The 16,083-nt window shown below is 63.2% G+C and overlaps 1 protein-coding gene across 3 annotated transcripts; it reads right to left on the bottom strand.

The window, feature by feature from the left end:
* Positions 1 to 148: 148 nt before the first annotated feature.
* RTBDN (retbindin) lies at positions 149 to 9,777 on the bottom strand. 3 transcript variants are annotated; one of them, XM_074934860.1, is made up of 7 exons: positions 9,287 to 9,421; positions 8,595 to 8,714; positions 4,590 to 4,757; positions 4,071 to 4,170; positions 3,248 to 3,376; positions 2,595 to 2,703; positions 149 to 1,712 (listed from the first exon to the last, which is right to left on the bottom strand). In XM_074934860.1, the coding sequence occupies exons 3-7, from the start codon at positions 4,750 to 4,752 to the stop codon at positions 1,446 to 1,448; spliced, it is 768 nt and encodes a 255-aa protein (XP_074790961.1). In that variant the 5' UTR covers positions 4,753 to 4,757; positions 8,595 to 8,714; positions 9,287 to 9,421; the 3' UTR covers positions 149 to 1,445. The 3 variants fall into 3 exon arrangements, with proteins under 3 accessions (XP_074790961.1, XP_074790960.1, XP_074790959.1); XM_074934859.1 differs by having other exon boundaries at positions 8,622 to 8,714; XM_074934858.1 differs by lacking the exon at positions 8,595 to 8,714 and having other exon boundaries at positions 9,287 to 9,777.
* Between the last annotated feature and the right edge of the window lie 6,306 nt (positions 9,778 to 16,083).

The raw sequence follows: 16,083 nt of genomic DNA, 5'->3' as shown, positions 1-16,083 counted from the left end.
CTTCCCCCCGCCCCCAATGCAGTGTGTCCCGCTGTGTCCCTGAGCCCTGCAGCCACCTCTGGGGTGGAGCTGACTAGAAAAAAGGGGAGGAGCCAAAAAAATCCCATGGACCAAATTTGAAAGGTTTTTATTTTAGTTTTCTTTCCACAGTTTCATCTGCTTTTCAAACAGCATATTTCCCCTTGTAATCCCAGTTCTGGGGAGCAAATGGGCAAGTAAGGGGCAGGGGTGGCCCTGTGGGAATTGACGCTCAGAGCAAGGGGATTGAGTCCGGGAGCGGGGTATATTTCAGAAGGTTTGGGGCTGCTTTGAGGGGGGACTGGCTTAAAACACTGGCACGATCTTCCCCCTACACCGCCGATTCCCCTTCTCCCCCTGCCGGGGGGGCAGATCCTTGCTTTGGGATGGAAGCCTCTGGCTTCTTGGGCTCTTGCAGTGCGGAATGAGTGTCCATGGTTTGCCCCACCAATCTGTCTGCACAGCACCCCCCTACTGCTGTGCTGGGGCCCTGAGGTCAGCACAGACTGCTCAGGGAGCGAGCCCCCACCTCGCAGCCCAGCATCCCCTAGCGCTGTCCTGGGTGGGCATGCCGTCACCCTGCCCAGCTATATCCCTGCCCGCTAGCCGCAGCAAAGACATGGCAGGTTCTGTCTACACTAGCTTGTGAGGGGTTGCAACAAGCTTTAGCATGCAGGCTAGGTGCAAATGCTGTTGCTTGGGCTGGGTGGAATCGACAGAGTGTCCCCGAGCCTGGCATTGGGGTCAGCAGTGACTAGTAGGGAGAGCGCTGGCTGCTGCCCCTGTGGTGTCAGTGGGCTCTTTGTCACCCCCTGCTGTCTGACTCTCATAGAGCAGTTAAGGAGTTGGCCCAGCATGAAGCAAATGGACCTGGCTTATCGTCAGCTCCTCCGTGTCAAGGGGTCGATCCCCGTTGGTGGGGGGTGTCAACCTGGAACCTGCGCAGCATCCTCCCCTGCCCCTGAGCCTTTGGCCAGCAGCCACTCCAGGTCCTGGCCTGCATGAGAGAGCCGAGCCACTACACTGAGTTACTCTCAGGTGTCCCCACTCTGTGCCTCAGTTTCCCCCTCTGTAGTATAGCAAGAGGATAATACAGCTGCATCCCTATGTGACTGGGGCCTGGGGGGAGCTGGTGGCGAGCAGGGACGCCCTCTCTGGGAAGTCGGGTGCTTGGGGCGGGGGAAGCTAACACCCTTTGAGCTAGGCCCTATGGCTGTGGCGGGAGGAGGGCTATGTGGGTCCCCCCTCCTGTAGGTGGCTGGATGGGGTGCAAGAGGAGCTAGAGAAGCAGTCACAGTTTGCGTGGGGGGGACAATCATAGGGGTCAGGGATTTACATAGATTACAAGCATTTCCCGCCCCCCCCACCTGGTGTGGGAGGGGCTCTCCTAGGGAGTGGGGGAGCTGGGGCGGGAGGGGCCAGCGGCTCTAGAGCCCGCTCCCGCTCCCGCTCCCCTCCACATCCTCCATGAAGACGGAGCGCTTGTGCAGGCCGCGCCGGAGGAGGCCGCTGGCCGGGCAGGGCCCCCGGGGGCTGCCGGCTTTGGTGGAGTCAGGCTCCTCCGAGCTGTCCCCGTCCTCGGGCAGAGGGTCGGTGTCGGAGCCTGTCAGGCTCAGGCAGGGGCAGGGCTCCCGGGCGGCCACGAAGGAGTCGCCCCAGATGTTCTCGCAGAGCTCCCTGCCGTCCCGGTACATCTGGGGGGCAGAGAGAGGGGAGAGGTTAGGGGGTGAGACCTGGGGCCTTTCCCCTCTAGGGGGCACTGGCTCCAATCCAGCCCCAGGGCAGGGGAACTGGCTGGCTCAGGGGGGTGGGGAATGGGGCATGGGGCCTTTCCCCTCTAGGGGGTGCCAGCTCAGATCCAGGGCAGGGGGAGGAGAGGTTGAGTCTCAGGCCAAATCCCTCTGCCAGTCTCGGAGCACAGAGAGGGCAGGGATGCTCACGCTCCGTCCCCAGGTACAGGTGCTGGGCCCCATGGGCACCCTTTGGTGGTGGGGGCTGCCAGGCAGGGGGCCCTGCCAGCGTTTGCAGCTCTGCTACCCCCGGCAGGTGCTAGCTGGCTCAGTGTCTGGGAGCCGCATGTGGGCCAAGGCAGCAGCCTGTTGGGCTGGGCGCGGGGAGATCTCCTGGCAATGGCTGGGGTGGTGCCAGCTCCCCCCAGCCCCCTGACCTGCTGCCCAGGCTGTGGGCACATGGGGATCAGGAGTGGGGATCTCTATCCCCCCGCCCAATTCACCCAGCCCCAGCCCCCTCTATCCATCCCAAGTAGGACAGCACCCTGCGGGTTTGTCCCTCTGAGCCAGCCAGCACCCTGCCCTGGGGCTGGATAGGCGCTGGCGCCCTCTAGAGGGGAAAGGCTCTGTGTCCCATTCCAGCCCTGCATGCCAGGAGTTGGACGGGTCTCAGCCCAGCTCTGAGGTGCCTGTACTACAGAATCCGCCCTGCCCAGTTGGTGCCAACCCAGCAGCCTGAGCAGGGCAGCTCAGCCATGGAGTCCCAGTCCCCCACTTCCCCCCCACCCCGGCCTTCCCCCAGCAGGGCTGAGCCAACCCCCTCCCCCAGTAGCAGAGCCCCCTCACCTGGCTGTAGGGCACACAGTCCCGGCTGCAGTTGTTTCCCTGAGGACCCCACTGCCAGTCACTCACCCAGTTGCGGGCACAAGTCAGGTCATCCTTGCAGGCTTCATACCTGGCGGGGGGGGAGCGGTGAGAAGGGGGGAACAGGCTGGAATTGAGACAGACTATGGGGCTGTTCAGCTGGGGTGTTCCAGGGCCAATCTATCCCCGTATTGCCCCACATCAGACCCCTGCGTCCATCCAGCCCAGTAGCCCAGCTTTGCTGCTGCACTCCAGCTCCTTGCAGCAGGGAGTTCTACCAGTCCATTGGGCTGCATTAAAGGGGCAGTTCCCCACAGGTGGGAGAGACCTTCCGACCAGCCCATCCTGGAGCTTGTCATGGGGACTGGATTCTCTTTTCCCCTTGGCCATTGCTGCCTGGAGTCACAGGTGAATTCACACCCTCCCTAGGAATAGCCTGGCTCCCAGCCCCTACCCCCACCAACCACTAGACCCTGCTTCCCTCCCAGAGCCAGGGATAGAACCCAGGGGTCCTGGCTCCCCCCCCTTTCTAACCACTGGGCCCCACTCCTCTCCCAGAGCCAGGGATAGGGCCCAGGAGTCCCGGTTCCCAGCCCCCCCTGCTCTAACCCGGCGAGGAAGGTGCATTGACTTACCACGCCTCACAGAAGCTCAGGCAGAGGGGCACCTCCAGGACAGCTGTGGGGCGCTGGGGGTGGGGCCAGCGGGCGGCGCTGGGGGAGCAGCGGTAGAAGCATTCAACCCGCTGGAGGTAGTGCTTGCACCTGGGGAGGGAGAGCGGGGAGAGGGGGCATTAGAGTGGGGAGGCCCACAGTGGTTGCACCTTGAGCCGTGCACTGGCAGGATGCTGCAGGGAGTGGGGCGGGGGCTCAGCAGGGGGCGCTATCCCCCAAGCAGGCAGTGCTGGCCCCAATGCCCCAGGGTGGCACTAGGGGGCGCTATCCCCCAAGCAGGCAGTGCTGGCCCCAATGCCCCAGGGCGACACTAGGGGGCGCTATCCCCCAAGCAGGCAGTGCTGGCCCCAATGCCCCAGGGCGGCACTAGGGGGCGCTATCCCCCAAGCAGGCAGTGCTGGCCCCAATGCCCCAGGGCGGCACTAGGGGGCGCTGTGCTGCAGGGAGTGGGGCGGGGGCTCAGCAGGCAGCACTCCCTCTCAGTGCTGACCCCAGGGTGGCACTAGGGGGTGCTCTGCCCTGCTGGTCCCATCTGTTTAGGTTGGGCTATAACTTAGGTCTTTGTGTAACCCTCGGCTTCTAGGCTAGAATTTCAAATTGAGTGTGTGTCACCATCCACCACCAGGGCACTGCTGCAGGGAAGCTCACAGCTGGGGGTAGCTGGGTGCTAGCAGGGCACTGCTGTGGGGAAGCTCACAGCTGGGGGTAGCTGGGTGCTAGCAGGACACTGCTGCGGGGAAGCTCACAGCCGAGGCAGGCAGAGGGCGGGGTCAGGCAGTCCTACCTGGGGCTGAGGCTCCTGCAGCGATTCCAGGAGATGTCGTTGACCTTGGCGAGTGGGGCGCTGGAGATCTCCTGGGCCACCTTGGGGGAGCAGCAGGCGTCTGGGAAGAGGCCGTCCATCAGCGCCACCCTTGACTCCTCACCCAGGGCCCTGACCCCCCACTGACCCGGCCCACCCCATGCCAGGGGCTCCCCAGGGCAGGGCCTGGCGTGTGGGGGGTGCTGGGCCCCTCTCGTTCTCCAAAGCACAGGGAGCCCCAGCAACACGGGGGCAAAGCCACTGCTCACTGGGGTCTAGTGGATAGAGCGAGGGGTGGGCTGTGGAGCCAGGACTCCTGGGTTCTAGCCCCAGCTCTGGGAGGGGAGTGGGGTCTAGTGGTTAGAGCAGGGGGCTGGGACTGGAGAAACCCCTTGAAACCACCTGCTCTGACCCAATTTCGTCCTCCCCAAACCTCGGATTTTGTGGCCTACCCGCTGCACACTCCACCCCATCCCGGGCCACCCCATGCCCATCACTCACTGTCAGCGTAGAGCTGGCAAACGCCCAGCTGCCCCTCGGGGCTAGGGGCCACCTTGTGCTTCCCTCCAGCCAGGCAACGGCTGTCCAGGCCCCCGGTGCCTCCGCACAGCATGGCCAGCGCCCAGCCGATGGCCAGTGCCCACACGCTGCCCCCGCCACTCATGGCACCTGGGAACAGAACCAAAGCGGGGGAGTTTGGTCAGAAGGGAAAGACTGGGGGCTCCCCCAGTAGCCTGCCCCTGAACCGGACAGACCGGCCTGCCCTGGGGGGTGGGGGTGGGGTTAAGAGGGGGATGGGCTGGGGGATGTGGGGGGGACAGTAAGGCTGGCTGTGGGGGTTGGGAGGTCCCCACTCTGGGACCAGCTTGGCTTGGGGAAGGGCAGGGGTGATACTGAGTCCAGGGAGGGGGGGAGGCAGTGTACAGTGCTGTCTCTCTCTACCTCCCCACCCCCTGCCCCATCTGGGTCTCTCTCTGACAGCCCAAGTCCCCTCTGGCACGGCTCCTTTGGGCATTATTCAGCGCCCGCAGGGCTGGACATTGGGGGCTGCTGACACTCAGCAGGGACAGTCAGTCGTTGACCCCCAGCCGCTTTGCCCTCTGGCACTGGGCTGGCTGGGAAGCTGCACAGAGTCCTTCCTGACCCCTGCAGTGATCAGTGCCCTGGAGCATCACAGTGACTGACCCAGAATTTCCCCAGTAACCACAGACCATCCCCTAGGCCAGGAAAGGATCCAACCAGCCTCAGTCCTCACATCTAAGCTCTCACGGCTGCCCTAGCCCCCGGGCTCTATCTCTGCTGTAATTCCCACCATGCTGGGTGAACTGCATCTTTCCAGGGTCGACTTGACTTCCAGTGGAGACTGTATCAGGGGTTGGAGAAGAGGGGGTTGCGAGCCAGGACTCCTGGGTTCTAGTCTCAGACCCTTCCTTGGCAGAGGGGCTCATTCCTGTGGGTGACATTAGACCCTCATCCCCTGCGAGGAACTGGGCGGCTCACATGCTGGAGAAGGTGCCTTGGGAGAGGCTCAGCGCATCTGATCCGTGCCCCCTAATTGGATTTGAATTAAAGACCTGGCTCTAAGTTGGACTTGGCAGCTTCTGCCCCCGAGGCCCAAGGTGACTCCTGCTTACGGAGCCAGATCCTGCCTTCCCCAGCAAATTAGGCCGACGGGGTGAAATTAGACACGGCAGGTATGTGGGGGGGGGGAGGGGGGCACCTGGCTCTGGCAGCATCCTCTCCACTGGGAGATCAGATTCCCCCCCCCCACACACACACACCCCATGCTGCTTGCCTAGGAGAAACCCAACTCCCTGCTCTCCCCAAGGGCAGCTGGTAAAAGTGCAGCTAGGGACCAAACCCAGCCTGGCTTCCAGCCCCTGCTCTAACCACTAGACCCCGCTCCCCTCATTCCAGCGCAGGGAACAGAACCCAGGAGACCTGGCTCCCCGGCTCCCCCCGCTCTAACCACTAGACCCTGCTCCCCTCATCCCAGAGCTCGGGAAAGAACCCAGGAGTCCTGGCTCTGAGTCACATCAGAAAGAACTGGTTTTCCTTCCCAGAAGGACAAATGTTTGCATGGGTGGGGGAGGGGTGCCATGTTACCAGCCCCAGCAATGTGTCGCCCCCCCCCCAAAAAACATGAGAAATTTAGAAAAACCGGGGAGTTATTTTTGGACCTGGGGGGTGGGTTGAGTCTTTGGGGAGTCGCATTTTCCTGCTTTTCGTTGGCAGTGTGAGGGCTGGATTCTGGCTTTTGAGGAAAACAAACAGGAGCAGAGTGCCCCCCTGCCCCCCAGGAGCTGGGGCTTGCAGGAAGAGGACGAGGCTCCGAGCCGTACTGCACACCGTGCCGGAGTCAGCGTCTCTCTGCTCCTGTCCTGACCCCCGGAACCGCCGGCGAACGGGAATTATTGACACACCCCTCGGGTGGCACTGTTGGTTTTGTTCTGTTTTTTTAAACTGATACAATTTCAGCCAAGTCAGGGTCCCATTATGGTGTGTGCGATATTAGCAGCATTACAGTAGCACCTGGAGACCTCCGCCCCCACCACGATCAGGGCCCCATTGTGCCAGGTGCTGCACAGAGACCTCTGAGGCAGTCCCTGCCCCAAGCTGATCTCAGTCTAACTAGACCAAGGAAGGATCATTATCCCCAGTCAGATGGGGGAAACTGAGGCACAAGGCAATCAAAGGATTGACCCCAGGAGCCAGGACTCCTGACTGCTAGTCCCAGTTCTGGGTGGGGAGTGGTGTCTAGTGGTTAGAGCGAGGAGGGGCAGGGCTGTGAGTCAGGACTCCTGGGTTCTATCCCCAGCTCGGGGAGGGAGAATGGTTTAGTGGTTAGAGCTGGGGGCCAGGAGAGCAAAGGAGGAGAGCCAGCAGGTGCTATTGAGAGCTAACAGCCTCCCTCCTTCCTATCTCCCCCACCCCCCAGGTCCTGCTGGGAGCCAGTGGGGGCCAGGCAAGTTGCATGTGACTATGTAGAGACAATTTCTCCACCTGGGGCTGGAGGGACCATTCCCCCCCACCCCCAGCAGGTTACTCCGGGATCATCTACTAGGGCATTTCTTGCACCTTCCTATGAAACAGCTGGACTTGGGCCCTGCAGCTGATAGGGTAAGGGGCTGGATGGGCCCAGGTCTGATCTGGGGCAGCGATCCCATCTGAGCCCCCCCAAGGAGCCCCCTCACCTAGGCAGCGCCATGCTCACACGGCCCCAAGGACCATAGATCAAACCGCTCAATCTAGAGCAGCCTTTCGACAGGCTCCGGCCGCTGATTGTGCCCCGGCTGCAGCGGGGTGCAAAGAATGGAAGCAGGAGGCCTAGGTTCTATCCCCGGCTCTGCAAGGGGAGGGATGTCTAGTGGTTAGAGCAGAGGACCAACAATCAGGACTCCTAGAATGCGGCGCCCGGAAGTGGGCCCAGGACTCACCGGGGCCGAGCAGAGCCAGACAGTGACCTCCCGTGTCTCGCTAACGCACCCCGGAGGGTGCTCGCCACCTTTGCAACTGGAACCGCATCCGGCTGTTGACTCATAGTCAGTTTGTGACCCACTGTAACACCAGCCCCTGTTCAGCCCTGCTACCCCCTAGCCAGCTCGTCCCCACTGTGCAATTGTGAACCAAGCACTTTGCAGGCATCCTGGTTGAATTTGAAGGGGGTGGGGCTGGCAGTCAGGACTCCTGGGTTCTATTTCCAGCTCTGGGTGGGGAGTGGGACCTGGTGGGTTAGAGCAGGGGGAACTGGAAGTCAGGACGCCTGGGTTCCCTTCCGAGCTGTGCTGCACGACTTTTGGGGAGTCATTTCCCTACTCCGTGCCCCCCCTTCCTCACGTGTAAAATGCCTTTCTACAGCCCTCTCAGCACTCAAGGTGCCCTACGGCAGCCGCTCCCGGCCTTTCCAGACCACCCGCCCCCTTTCAGGAGCCTGATTGGCCTCGCGTACCCCAAGTTTCACCTCACCAAAAACCACTTGCTTACAGAATCAGACATCAAAATACAAGTGCCCCAGCCGGACCATTACTGAGCAACTGCCGACTTTCTCCTTTTAACCAGATCATGGTAAAATCAATCCACTGGGACAGAAATATCCTGCTTCCATTTCCGTGGCTAGTCTGTCCAGCGGTAGAAACAAAGCATCGTCCTGTGTACTGACTGGGCCAGTGCCTTTCATGTCCCCTGTTATAAACCTGGCAGGGCTCCCCGGACCCCTGGCTGAGAACCGGGGCACTACCGGGGAGCTGAGTGGTGGTGGTGGTGGGGTTATAGAGGAGGAAACTGAGGCAGGGAGATATTAAAGTGACTGGTCCCAGCTCCCAGGGGAAGCCTGGGCCAGAGCAGGGCGCTCAACCCAGGAGTCCTGGCACCCCAGCCAGCTCCTTAACCTCCCCCCAAAGTCACGATTTCCATAACCCTGAAATCACGCTTTCTCCCCCCAATAAAATCAAAGCCGCCACCCCTCGATGGGGCAGGACCCTCGCCCCTGCCCCCCCCCCCACTCACCCCAAACTCTCCGCTGCTTTGATTTACCAGGCAAATCTTTGATTTACTTCCGCCGGGGCGAGTTTTCCTTCTCCTGCTCTGGACTCGTCTGGCTTTGATCCGGGTGGGTAGGGAGCCCGGCTGCCGGGGGAGGGGTAGATGGGGGGGGGCGGAGTGAATCGAGGGGGGGAGGGGCGGAGTGAATAGTTCTTCGGGTGATTTCAAACTTGCGACCCACGGGAGGGACAAAGTCCGGTTCTCACTCCGTGTCCCTGATTCTCTCCCTCCCCCACGCAAGCCGTGCCCCCCCCCAAGTTATAGGGGCGGCCTGCGCTAGCAAGGGGCTGAACTCCGTGACCCAGGAGCCCCCCTTATAGCCCCATGTTCTGATGTGATAACCCCCCATCCGCACAGCAGCCGCTGGGATTTCTATGGGGGCGGGTGGAGCCCCCCATCTCCACTTCCCAGCCCCCCCGGCCACGGGCTACTCTCAGGGGCAGAACCAAGCCCGCAGGATTGGGGGCGTCGGGCTCCTCTGGGTCTGCAGCGCCGCAGAGTGGATGTGTTACCGCCAGGGGATGGGGGACCCCCGCACCCCCTTTTCCCTAGTGGCTGCAGGAGGGTGTAACTGGGCCACCAGACCCCGCCCCCCGCGCCTGCTATAATAAACCAGGGGGGAAATCGACCCTCCCCACCCCACCCCTTGGGCCTACCTGAGCTGGCTGCTGGACTGGGGGGTCTTGCCTGGGTGACCGGGGGGGCGATCTCCCCCCTTCTTCCACCCCACTGCCGCCGCTGGGCAGGGGAGCGGCGCCTCAGCTCGCCTCCTCCTGCTCCCGCTGCTGCAAAGCAAATCCCGGCAGCAGCCACTCGCCCGCCGGAGCGGCGCTGGGGTGAATCCGGAGTCGCCCGCGTCACACTGGTGTACGCCCGGGGGGGCTGTGGGGGGCGCTCTGTCTCTCCCGCTCCTTCCTCCCACATCAGATCGTCTGGTGCCTGCTCTGGGCCCGGCCCAGGGAGGGACGTGGTCAGCTGATGTAAATTAACAAGGCAAATCCGGGGGAAGCTTCCATCAGGTTTTTCCCCAGGGCCAAAAACTGCCCCCGGGCGGGGACGTGACCCAGCGTGCGCGGGAGGGGCCGGGCTCGGGCCAGTGTCTGGAGCATGAATCCCTCCAGCTGGGAATGCTGCACGGGTAATGGCAAGCGACTCTTTCCGTGGGAGCCCCCTAAAGCCAAAGTCTTGCGCTCCCCCCAGTGGTCGGGCAGGACGCAGCTTATTCGCCTGGCGCTGAGATGCAGCCACCTCTGGGGTGGGTGCGGGGGCCCGTTTATACAGGGGTCTCTCAGCCAGTGCTGTGATGCAGCTGCCTCTGGGGTGGGGCATGGCGGCTATTTAACAGTGAAATGCCATCCTGTATCCAACTGAACCAGCAGGGGGTGCTGGTTAGGGAGGCATCCTGGAGACAGGCACACAGGGCTTTCTCACTGCCACAATCTCCTTCCCAATGTGCCTGGGGCATGGGCCACCCTGGCACAGACGGAAAGGGAATGCCCTCTACCAGTGCATCCAGGGAAGTAGGGGACCCTGAGAACCCCATCTTACTCCCCTCACACACACCACATGAGGTGATCTCTGAGTTCCTTCTGCCCTTTTAATGGTGATTAACTCCCCCCTGGCCTTTTCGGGTCCCCCGGGGATCACTGAGGCGCTGCATGGCCCACCCGAGGAGCTGCCTTCCAGCCATGGAGTCTGATTTGCAAGGGTGTCTCCAGGGGGGAGGAGTCAGGGATCAGGACAGACAGACAGACAGCCCCAGCCCCAGGGTGGGACCTTGCAGCCCGAGCTGCGTAACTTACAAAGCCAGAACCTGCCCCGGTCCGAGCCACTGGGCCACAATGGTTTTGGAGGAGCCTTTTGGTTCAATGCACTAACCCTCGCCCCACCACATGGGGACTCCTGGCTCTGGGAGGGGCATGAGGTCTAGTGGTTAGAGTGGGGTGCGGTGGGGTGGGGGTGCTGGGATGAGAGTCAGGACTCCTGTGTCCTGCTCCCAGCTCTGGCAGGGGCATGGCTAAAGCCCTGCGTGGCCTTGAGCCCAGTGGCCTTTCTGGGAGCTGCCGGGCAGTGGGGGGCCCTGGCTGCGGATCACTACTGCCACCTAGTGGGCTGCGCGCTCTGGTGGGTGCCAGGCTCTGGGGTGCCCATGGCGGGGGCAGGAGTTGTGACCTACATGTGCCATGATGGAACAATCCCAGCCTGCACTTCAGGGGTCCCCAGGGCAGCTCTGGGGACACGGCCACCACCCCTGAGGTTGGGCAGGAGCCACATCCCCCCACGTTACGGGTGGGTTAAATGGCTCTTGTGTTGGGGGTGAAAGTGGGGCTCGAGAACACATGGGACTGGGAGGCAGGTTCCTGGGGTCTGCTCTGAGTCAGGGAGAGGGACTCCAGTCTCCTGGGTTCAATTATGAGATCGGATAAGAGAGTGGAGTCTAGTGGTTAGAGCAGGGGAGGCTGGGAGTCAGGACTCCTGGGTTCTCTGCTGAGCTCTGGGAGCGGAGTGGAGTCTAGTGGTAGGGACAGAGGAACACAAAACCAGGTTTCCCAGGTTCTCTTTCAGGGCTGAGTCACAGTGAGTCTGCGTCTCATGCCCTTGCTCCATGCCTCAGTTTCCCCAATGGGATCCATAGCTGGGCAGGGCTAGCAAACTGCATGGTATTACTAGGGCTTTGCCAACGGCTGTTTGGCATAGGATGGGGGAAATTGCTCCTTCTGTCCCCCATGCCCGCAGGGTTGGCCCATGCCCTGGGGACCGGGGCTCTGCCTGGCTTGCTCCGGACAGGTGTCTTCACTGCTGTGACCTCAGTGCTCCCGGCAGGGAACTGACCTCCACTAAGCGCCGGATGGGATTAGCAGGTAGGGGTTAGGGGCCGCTGTGGGTAGGGGAATTAGACCAGCTTCTGCCATCTGGCTGGGGCCAGCACCTGAGGGCGTGGGCCCAAGGCAAGCGCTGGCCCCAGGGCCTTCACCTGTTCTGGATTGTCAGTGAGCAGGCAAAAGCTGGGTTCTTGGGCTGCCTTCTCCCGCGGCCCAGCCCCGCCCCTGCTTTAAGCCACTAGGACCCCCCTCCCCTCCCAGAGCCAGAAATAGAACCCAGGAGTCCTGCCTCCCTCCCCGTCCCCGGTCCCTTGCGCTCGCCGTGGGGACTGAACAGAAGCTCTTGAAGCAGGAGTGTCAGAGAACCCCGGTCCCCCAGGCTGTAGTGCAGGGACTGGCCACTAGAGAGCGACAGAGCCCCGCGGCATTTCTGTGGGGCCCACCAATATTTCACGTGTCCCCAGGGATGATTCTTAAAGTGCTGTGACTGGAAGGGGCCCAGCGGGGGTGGGGGGAGGTCCGGGCTCTGAGCGGCTCCGCTGTTCGCACCTCCGGGCCCAGAAACACAGCGCGGTGGGGTCTTTCCACCCCGGCAGCCCGGGGGAGGCGAGAGAACCCAGGAGTCCGGCCCTTGTATTGCTCCCAGCCCCTGTCCTTCAGCACCAGCACCATGGACAGCGCAGGGTCCAGAGCAGGGCATGTCCCGCAGCTGTGACTGGCTGCAACTGTGTGTGGGTGAGTGTGTGTGTGTGTGTGAGTGTGTTACATGCCTCTCCCTCCTCTGCCTGTCCCAGGCCCTCCCCCTCCATCACCCCGGGCAGAGTTCTGGGCTGTGGCGGCCTCCTCCCAAGCTAACCCTGCCACTGCCGGCTTCCGGGTGAGAACACGCATCACCCAGGCACGCACGCCAGGCTCGCCCACGCTCGCCGTGCACCCTGGCCCAGGGTCTGGTCTCTGCCCCATCCGGTAACCAGTCTTCTGGGAGTGACCCTGTTACTGGGCCGGGCACCAAGGACCCATGTGGTTCCGGGGGGCAGGCCCATGGCCTCCAAGACTCTGAGATTGGGCCTTCGGCACCAGTGGCCCCGTTTCTCTCTCCCTCTCTGTGGCTCCCTGCTCACCATCCATTACCGCACACCACGGCCACTCCCTCGTCACACACCTGTGCACACAAACACAGCTTCACACACACACACTCCCCACCACCAGCCAGACACCTTCCCCTGCAGGCAACACACACACACACACACACACACAGAGGCCCTCTCTGTGCACAAACACACCCACGGCTGCCCTCCCCATCCTAGCCTGGCACACACACACACAGACGCCCGCCTCCAGGCCCTGCTCTGCCGGCTGGGCCCAGCCCTAGCTATTGATTTCCTTTAACTGCCCCATTAGGCCGCGGATCGCCCTGGCCGCCCATCAAGTGCAGTTACGGCGCTGGCCCAGCCCATCGACCCGACGCTGCCTGGCCGTCCGTGCTGAGGCTGGCGCAGGATGGGGCCGGGCGCTGGCCCAGGCCACGAACTGCCCTGGAGACCAGACACCACCCGTCACCCCCGACAGCTGCCTGTGCCAATCGCCGCGGAGACCAGAGTCACCCCGGGCTTGCGTCTCCCCAGAACCCAGGCCCCATGTTGATGGATCTACTTGGCGATGAGAGTCCCATGGTCTCCAACCCCCCCGGCAGCAGGCGACCCACCTTTGCAAATCTCCCTGGCTTACGAAAACTACCAGGGGATCGTTACGGGCCAGGCCCTCCGCTTTACAGCTCCTCTGAAATGCAGCAACTCCCTGCAGCCCCGCGCCCCCTAGTGCCGCACTGGGGTCAGCCCTGACTGCCCGGGGGAGAACGCCCCCTGCTGAGCCCCCATCCTGCTCCCTGCAGCCCAGCGCCCCCTAGTGCCGCACTGGGGTCAGCCCTGACTGCCAGGGCAGAGCGCCCCCTGCTGAGCCCCCATCCTGCTCCCTGCAGCCCAGCACCCCCTAGTGCCGCACTGGGGTCAGCCCTGACTGCCAGGGCAGAGCGCCCCTTACTGAGCCCCGTCCTGAAGCAGCAGCCTCCTCTGCAGTGTGGTTTGTGAATTCAGAGCATGGGGCGGGGGGAAAAGGGGCAGACCAGAGCCAGACCGCCATTGAGCAGAGCCCCCCTCCCCAGGAGCACCCCCCTGCCCACCCCAGGCCATGCGCCCAGCGGCCTCCCCTGGAGCAGCCCCCACCACCCCGCTCCGTCGCCCCAATGAATATTTCATCCCTGCTCATTTCCCTGACGTGGCCGCGGATGCGGCTCCATTCGCTCTGGAGCCTGGATTTTTCTAGGCCTTGGGGAGGGAGGGGGAATGGGGACGAGCAGCAGGGATATGCTCCCCCTCCCCACAGAAACTGACCCCTCTGGGCATCGCCAGAGCCCAAATTCCCCACTGCCAGACACTAAGGACTCGCCCCCCAGCCCCTTATTCAGGCCCCCAAATGCCCAGTGCTGGGGACCCCAGACCCTTATCCCAGCCCCCCAACTGCCTAATACTGGGGAACCCCAGCCCCTTATCCCAGCCCCAAACTGCCTGATGCTGGGGACCCCCTGCCCCTTATCCCTGCCCCCCAACTACTCAGTGATGCAGACCCCCAGCCCCTTACCCCAGCCCCGCAACTGCCCGATACTGGGGACCCCAGCCCCTTATTCAGGCCCCCAAATGCCCAGTGCTGGGGACCCCAGACCCTTATCCCAGCCCCCCAACTGCCTGATGCTGGGGACCCCCTGCCCCTTATCCCTGCCCCCCAACTACTCAATGATGCAGTCCCCCAGCCCCTTACCCCAGCCCTGCAACTGCCCAATACTGGGGACCCCAGCCCCTTACCCCAGGCCCCCTCGCGCCTTCCCCAGCCAGGTGGAAATTCCTGGACGATCCCCCGTTGTGGGGGAGGGGGGCAGAAGCAACAGCTTGGCAGCTCTTCTAAGAGCAATGACAGCCCCCCCGCCCCGGCCCCCCGGGACCAGACACTGCCTGATCAATAATGCATCCGGCTCTTAACATATGTCAGGGCTGGCGGGGGAGGGGAGAGACGGGCAGGCGGGAGGGGGGGGTCGAGGCAAGTGGAGAGGGGGAGCGAGGCCACGGGGGGGGAGGGGAGGAGAGAGAGGTGGGGGAAGAGGGGGTGGCTGCAGGAGGGGGAAGGGGAGGCCCCCTTGGGGAAGGGCTTAGAGGCAGGGGGAGGAGGCCGGAGGGGGAGGGCTGCAGAGGAAGGGCGGGGGGAAGGGATGGGAGGAAGCTGCCAGGGGAGGGGGGCTGGGGAAGAGCTGAGCTAGCGTTACTGACTCCCTGGCAGTCTTTCTGCCCCCCCCCGCAGGTTCCCTGCGCTGTCAGCTGATGAAGCCAGCCCAGCTCAGGGTACCAGATGCTGTGGACTCCTGGAGGGAAAGGGTTAACAATTAATCCTGCCCTTAATCCAAAAGCAATTAGCCTTGGGAGGACCTGGCTCCCCACCCCCAGCCCCCTGGAGCTTCCTGGGGTCCTATTGGGACCAATCCTGCACCAGGGGAGGAAGGGGCTGGGAACCCAGGACTCATGGGTGAGCCACTTAATCACTCCGTGCCTCAGTTCCCTTTCTGTACAGCAGGGATAATAATTCTTCCTTGGCTGCATGGGTTATTGAGATGTTCAGGAGAGGGACTGTCTCTCATAGGGGGCCCTGATCTCGGGTGGGGGTCTGTGCCGTGCCCGGCCCAATGAGGGCCTGATCCCAGTCGGGGTTTGTGCATTGCCTGGCATAAGGGGGCCCATATAGATTGGCAACTCCACAATACAAACAACAATAACCCCGGGGTCGTCGAGCCCTGCTGGGCCCTCGCTAACCCAGGAGCCAACACCCCCGGACTGCTGTCTACACTCGTGCTTGCAACAGTGTAGAGGGAGGGAAACAGGCTGGTGCAGAGGGAGAGGCCGCAAGATTGCCAGCATGGGAGGGGTGTGTGTGAAAATTGCATGGAGAGAGGGCCAGAGTTAAGGGGACTCTAGGGGGCAGGGTCTGAGAGAAGGGGGGCAGTGGGGGGCACACGGGCAGGGGGAAGGGAGTGGGGATAACACTGGGGGCAGTGGATGTGATGGGGGTGTGTGGGGTTGGGGGGCAGCCGCAAGGGGAATGGTGGGGGCTCATGGGTGTGTGGGCAGGGGGGCACATTGGGGGAGCGGGTTGATGGGGCAGTGGATGGTGGGGGGCACACCGGGTGGGGGCACATAGGGGGCAGCGGGCGGGAGGCACAAAGGGTGAGGGCAGTGGGGGGGCAGACGGGGTGGGGGCAGGGGCTGAAGCGGAGCTCAGCGGAGCTGGGCCCTGGGGCTGCGGGGCTGGAAGGGTTAAATCCCCGGCCCCAAACGGGGAGCGGGGGGGGGGGTTGTCCCGCGGTTGCCGCAGCAGCGGGAGCCGGGCGGAGCAGCCCCCCCGTCCCCGGGGGCCATGGGCTGGCGAGGCCGGGCCGCCCAGCCGGGATCTCGGCCCCCCCTCGCCGCCGCGCGGGAGCGGAGCCGGCGACGCGCAGAGGCGGCTGCATCCCCGGGAGCCGGACGGGCGGGGCAGCATGGGGGGGCGGGAGGCCCCGGGGCCCCGGGACCCCCCAGCTAAGCGGGAAGCGG

The sequence above is a fragment of the Natator depressus genome, chromosome 20, assembly GCF_965152275.1.
Source record: "Natator depressus isolate rNatDep1 chromosome 20, rNatDep2.hap1, whole genome shotgun sequence".
In the NCBI taxonomy this organism is placed as follows: Eukaryota; Metazoa; Chordata; order Testudines; family Cheloniidae; genus Natator; species Natator depressus.
The sequence above is the reverse complement of the archived record's forward strand: the minus strand, read 5'-3'. Positions and strand labels throughout refer to the sequence as shown.

Bases quoted from the DNA above. Each gene is read 5' to 3' on its own strand.
- RTBDN (XM_074934858.1), bottom strand. From the start codon at position 9,554: ATGTGGGAGGAAGGAGCGGGAGAGACAGAGCGCCCCCCACAGCCCCCC. The intron at 3,377-4,070 runs GTAGGACTGCCT...CTCCCTCCCCAG, and splicing joins TGCAGGAGCCTCAGCCCCAG to GTGCAAGCACTACCTCCAGC. The intron at 1,713-2,594 runs GTGAGGGGGCTC...TCTGCCCCCCAG, and splicing joins ACTGTGTGCCCTACAGCCAG to ATGTACCGGGACGGCAGGGA.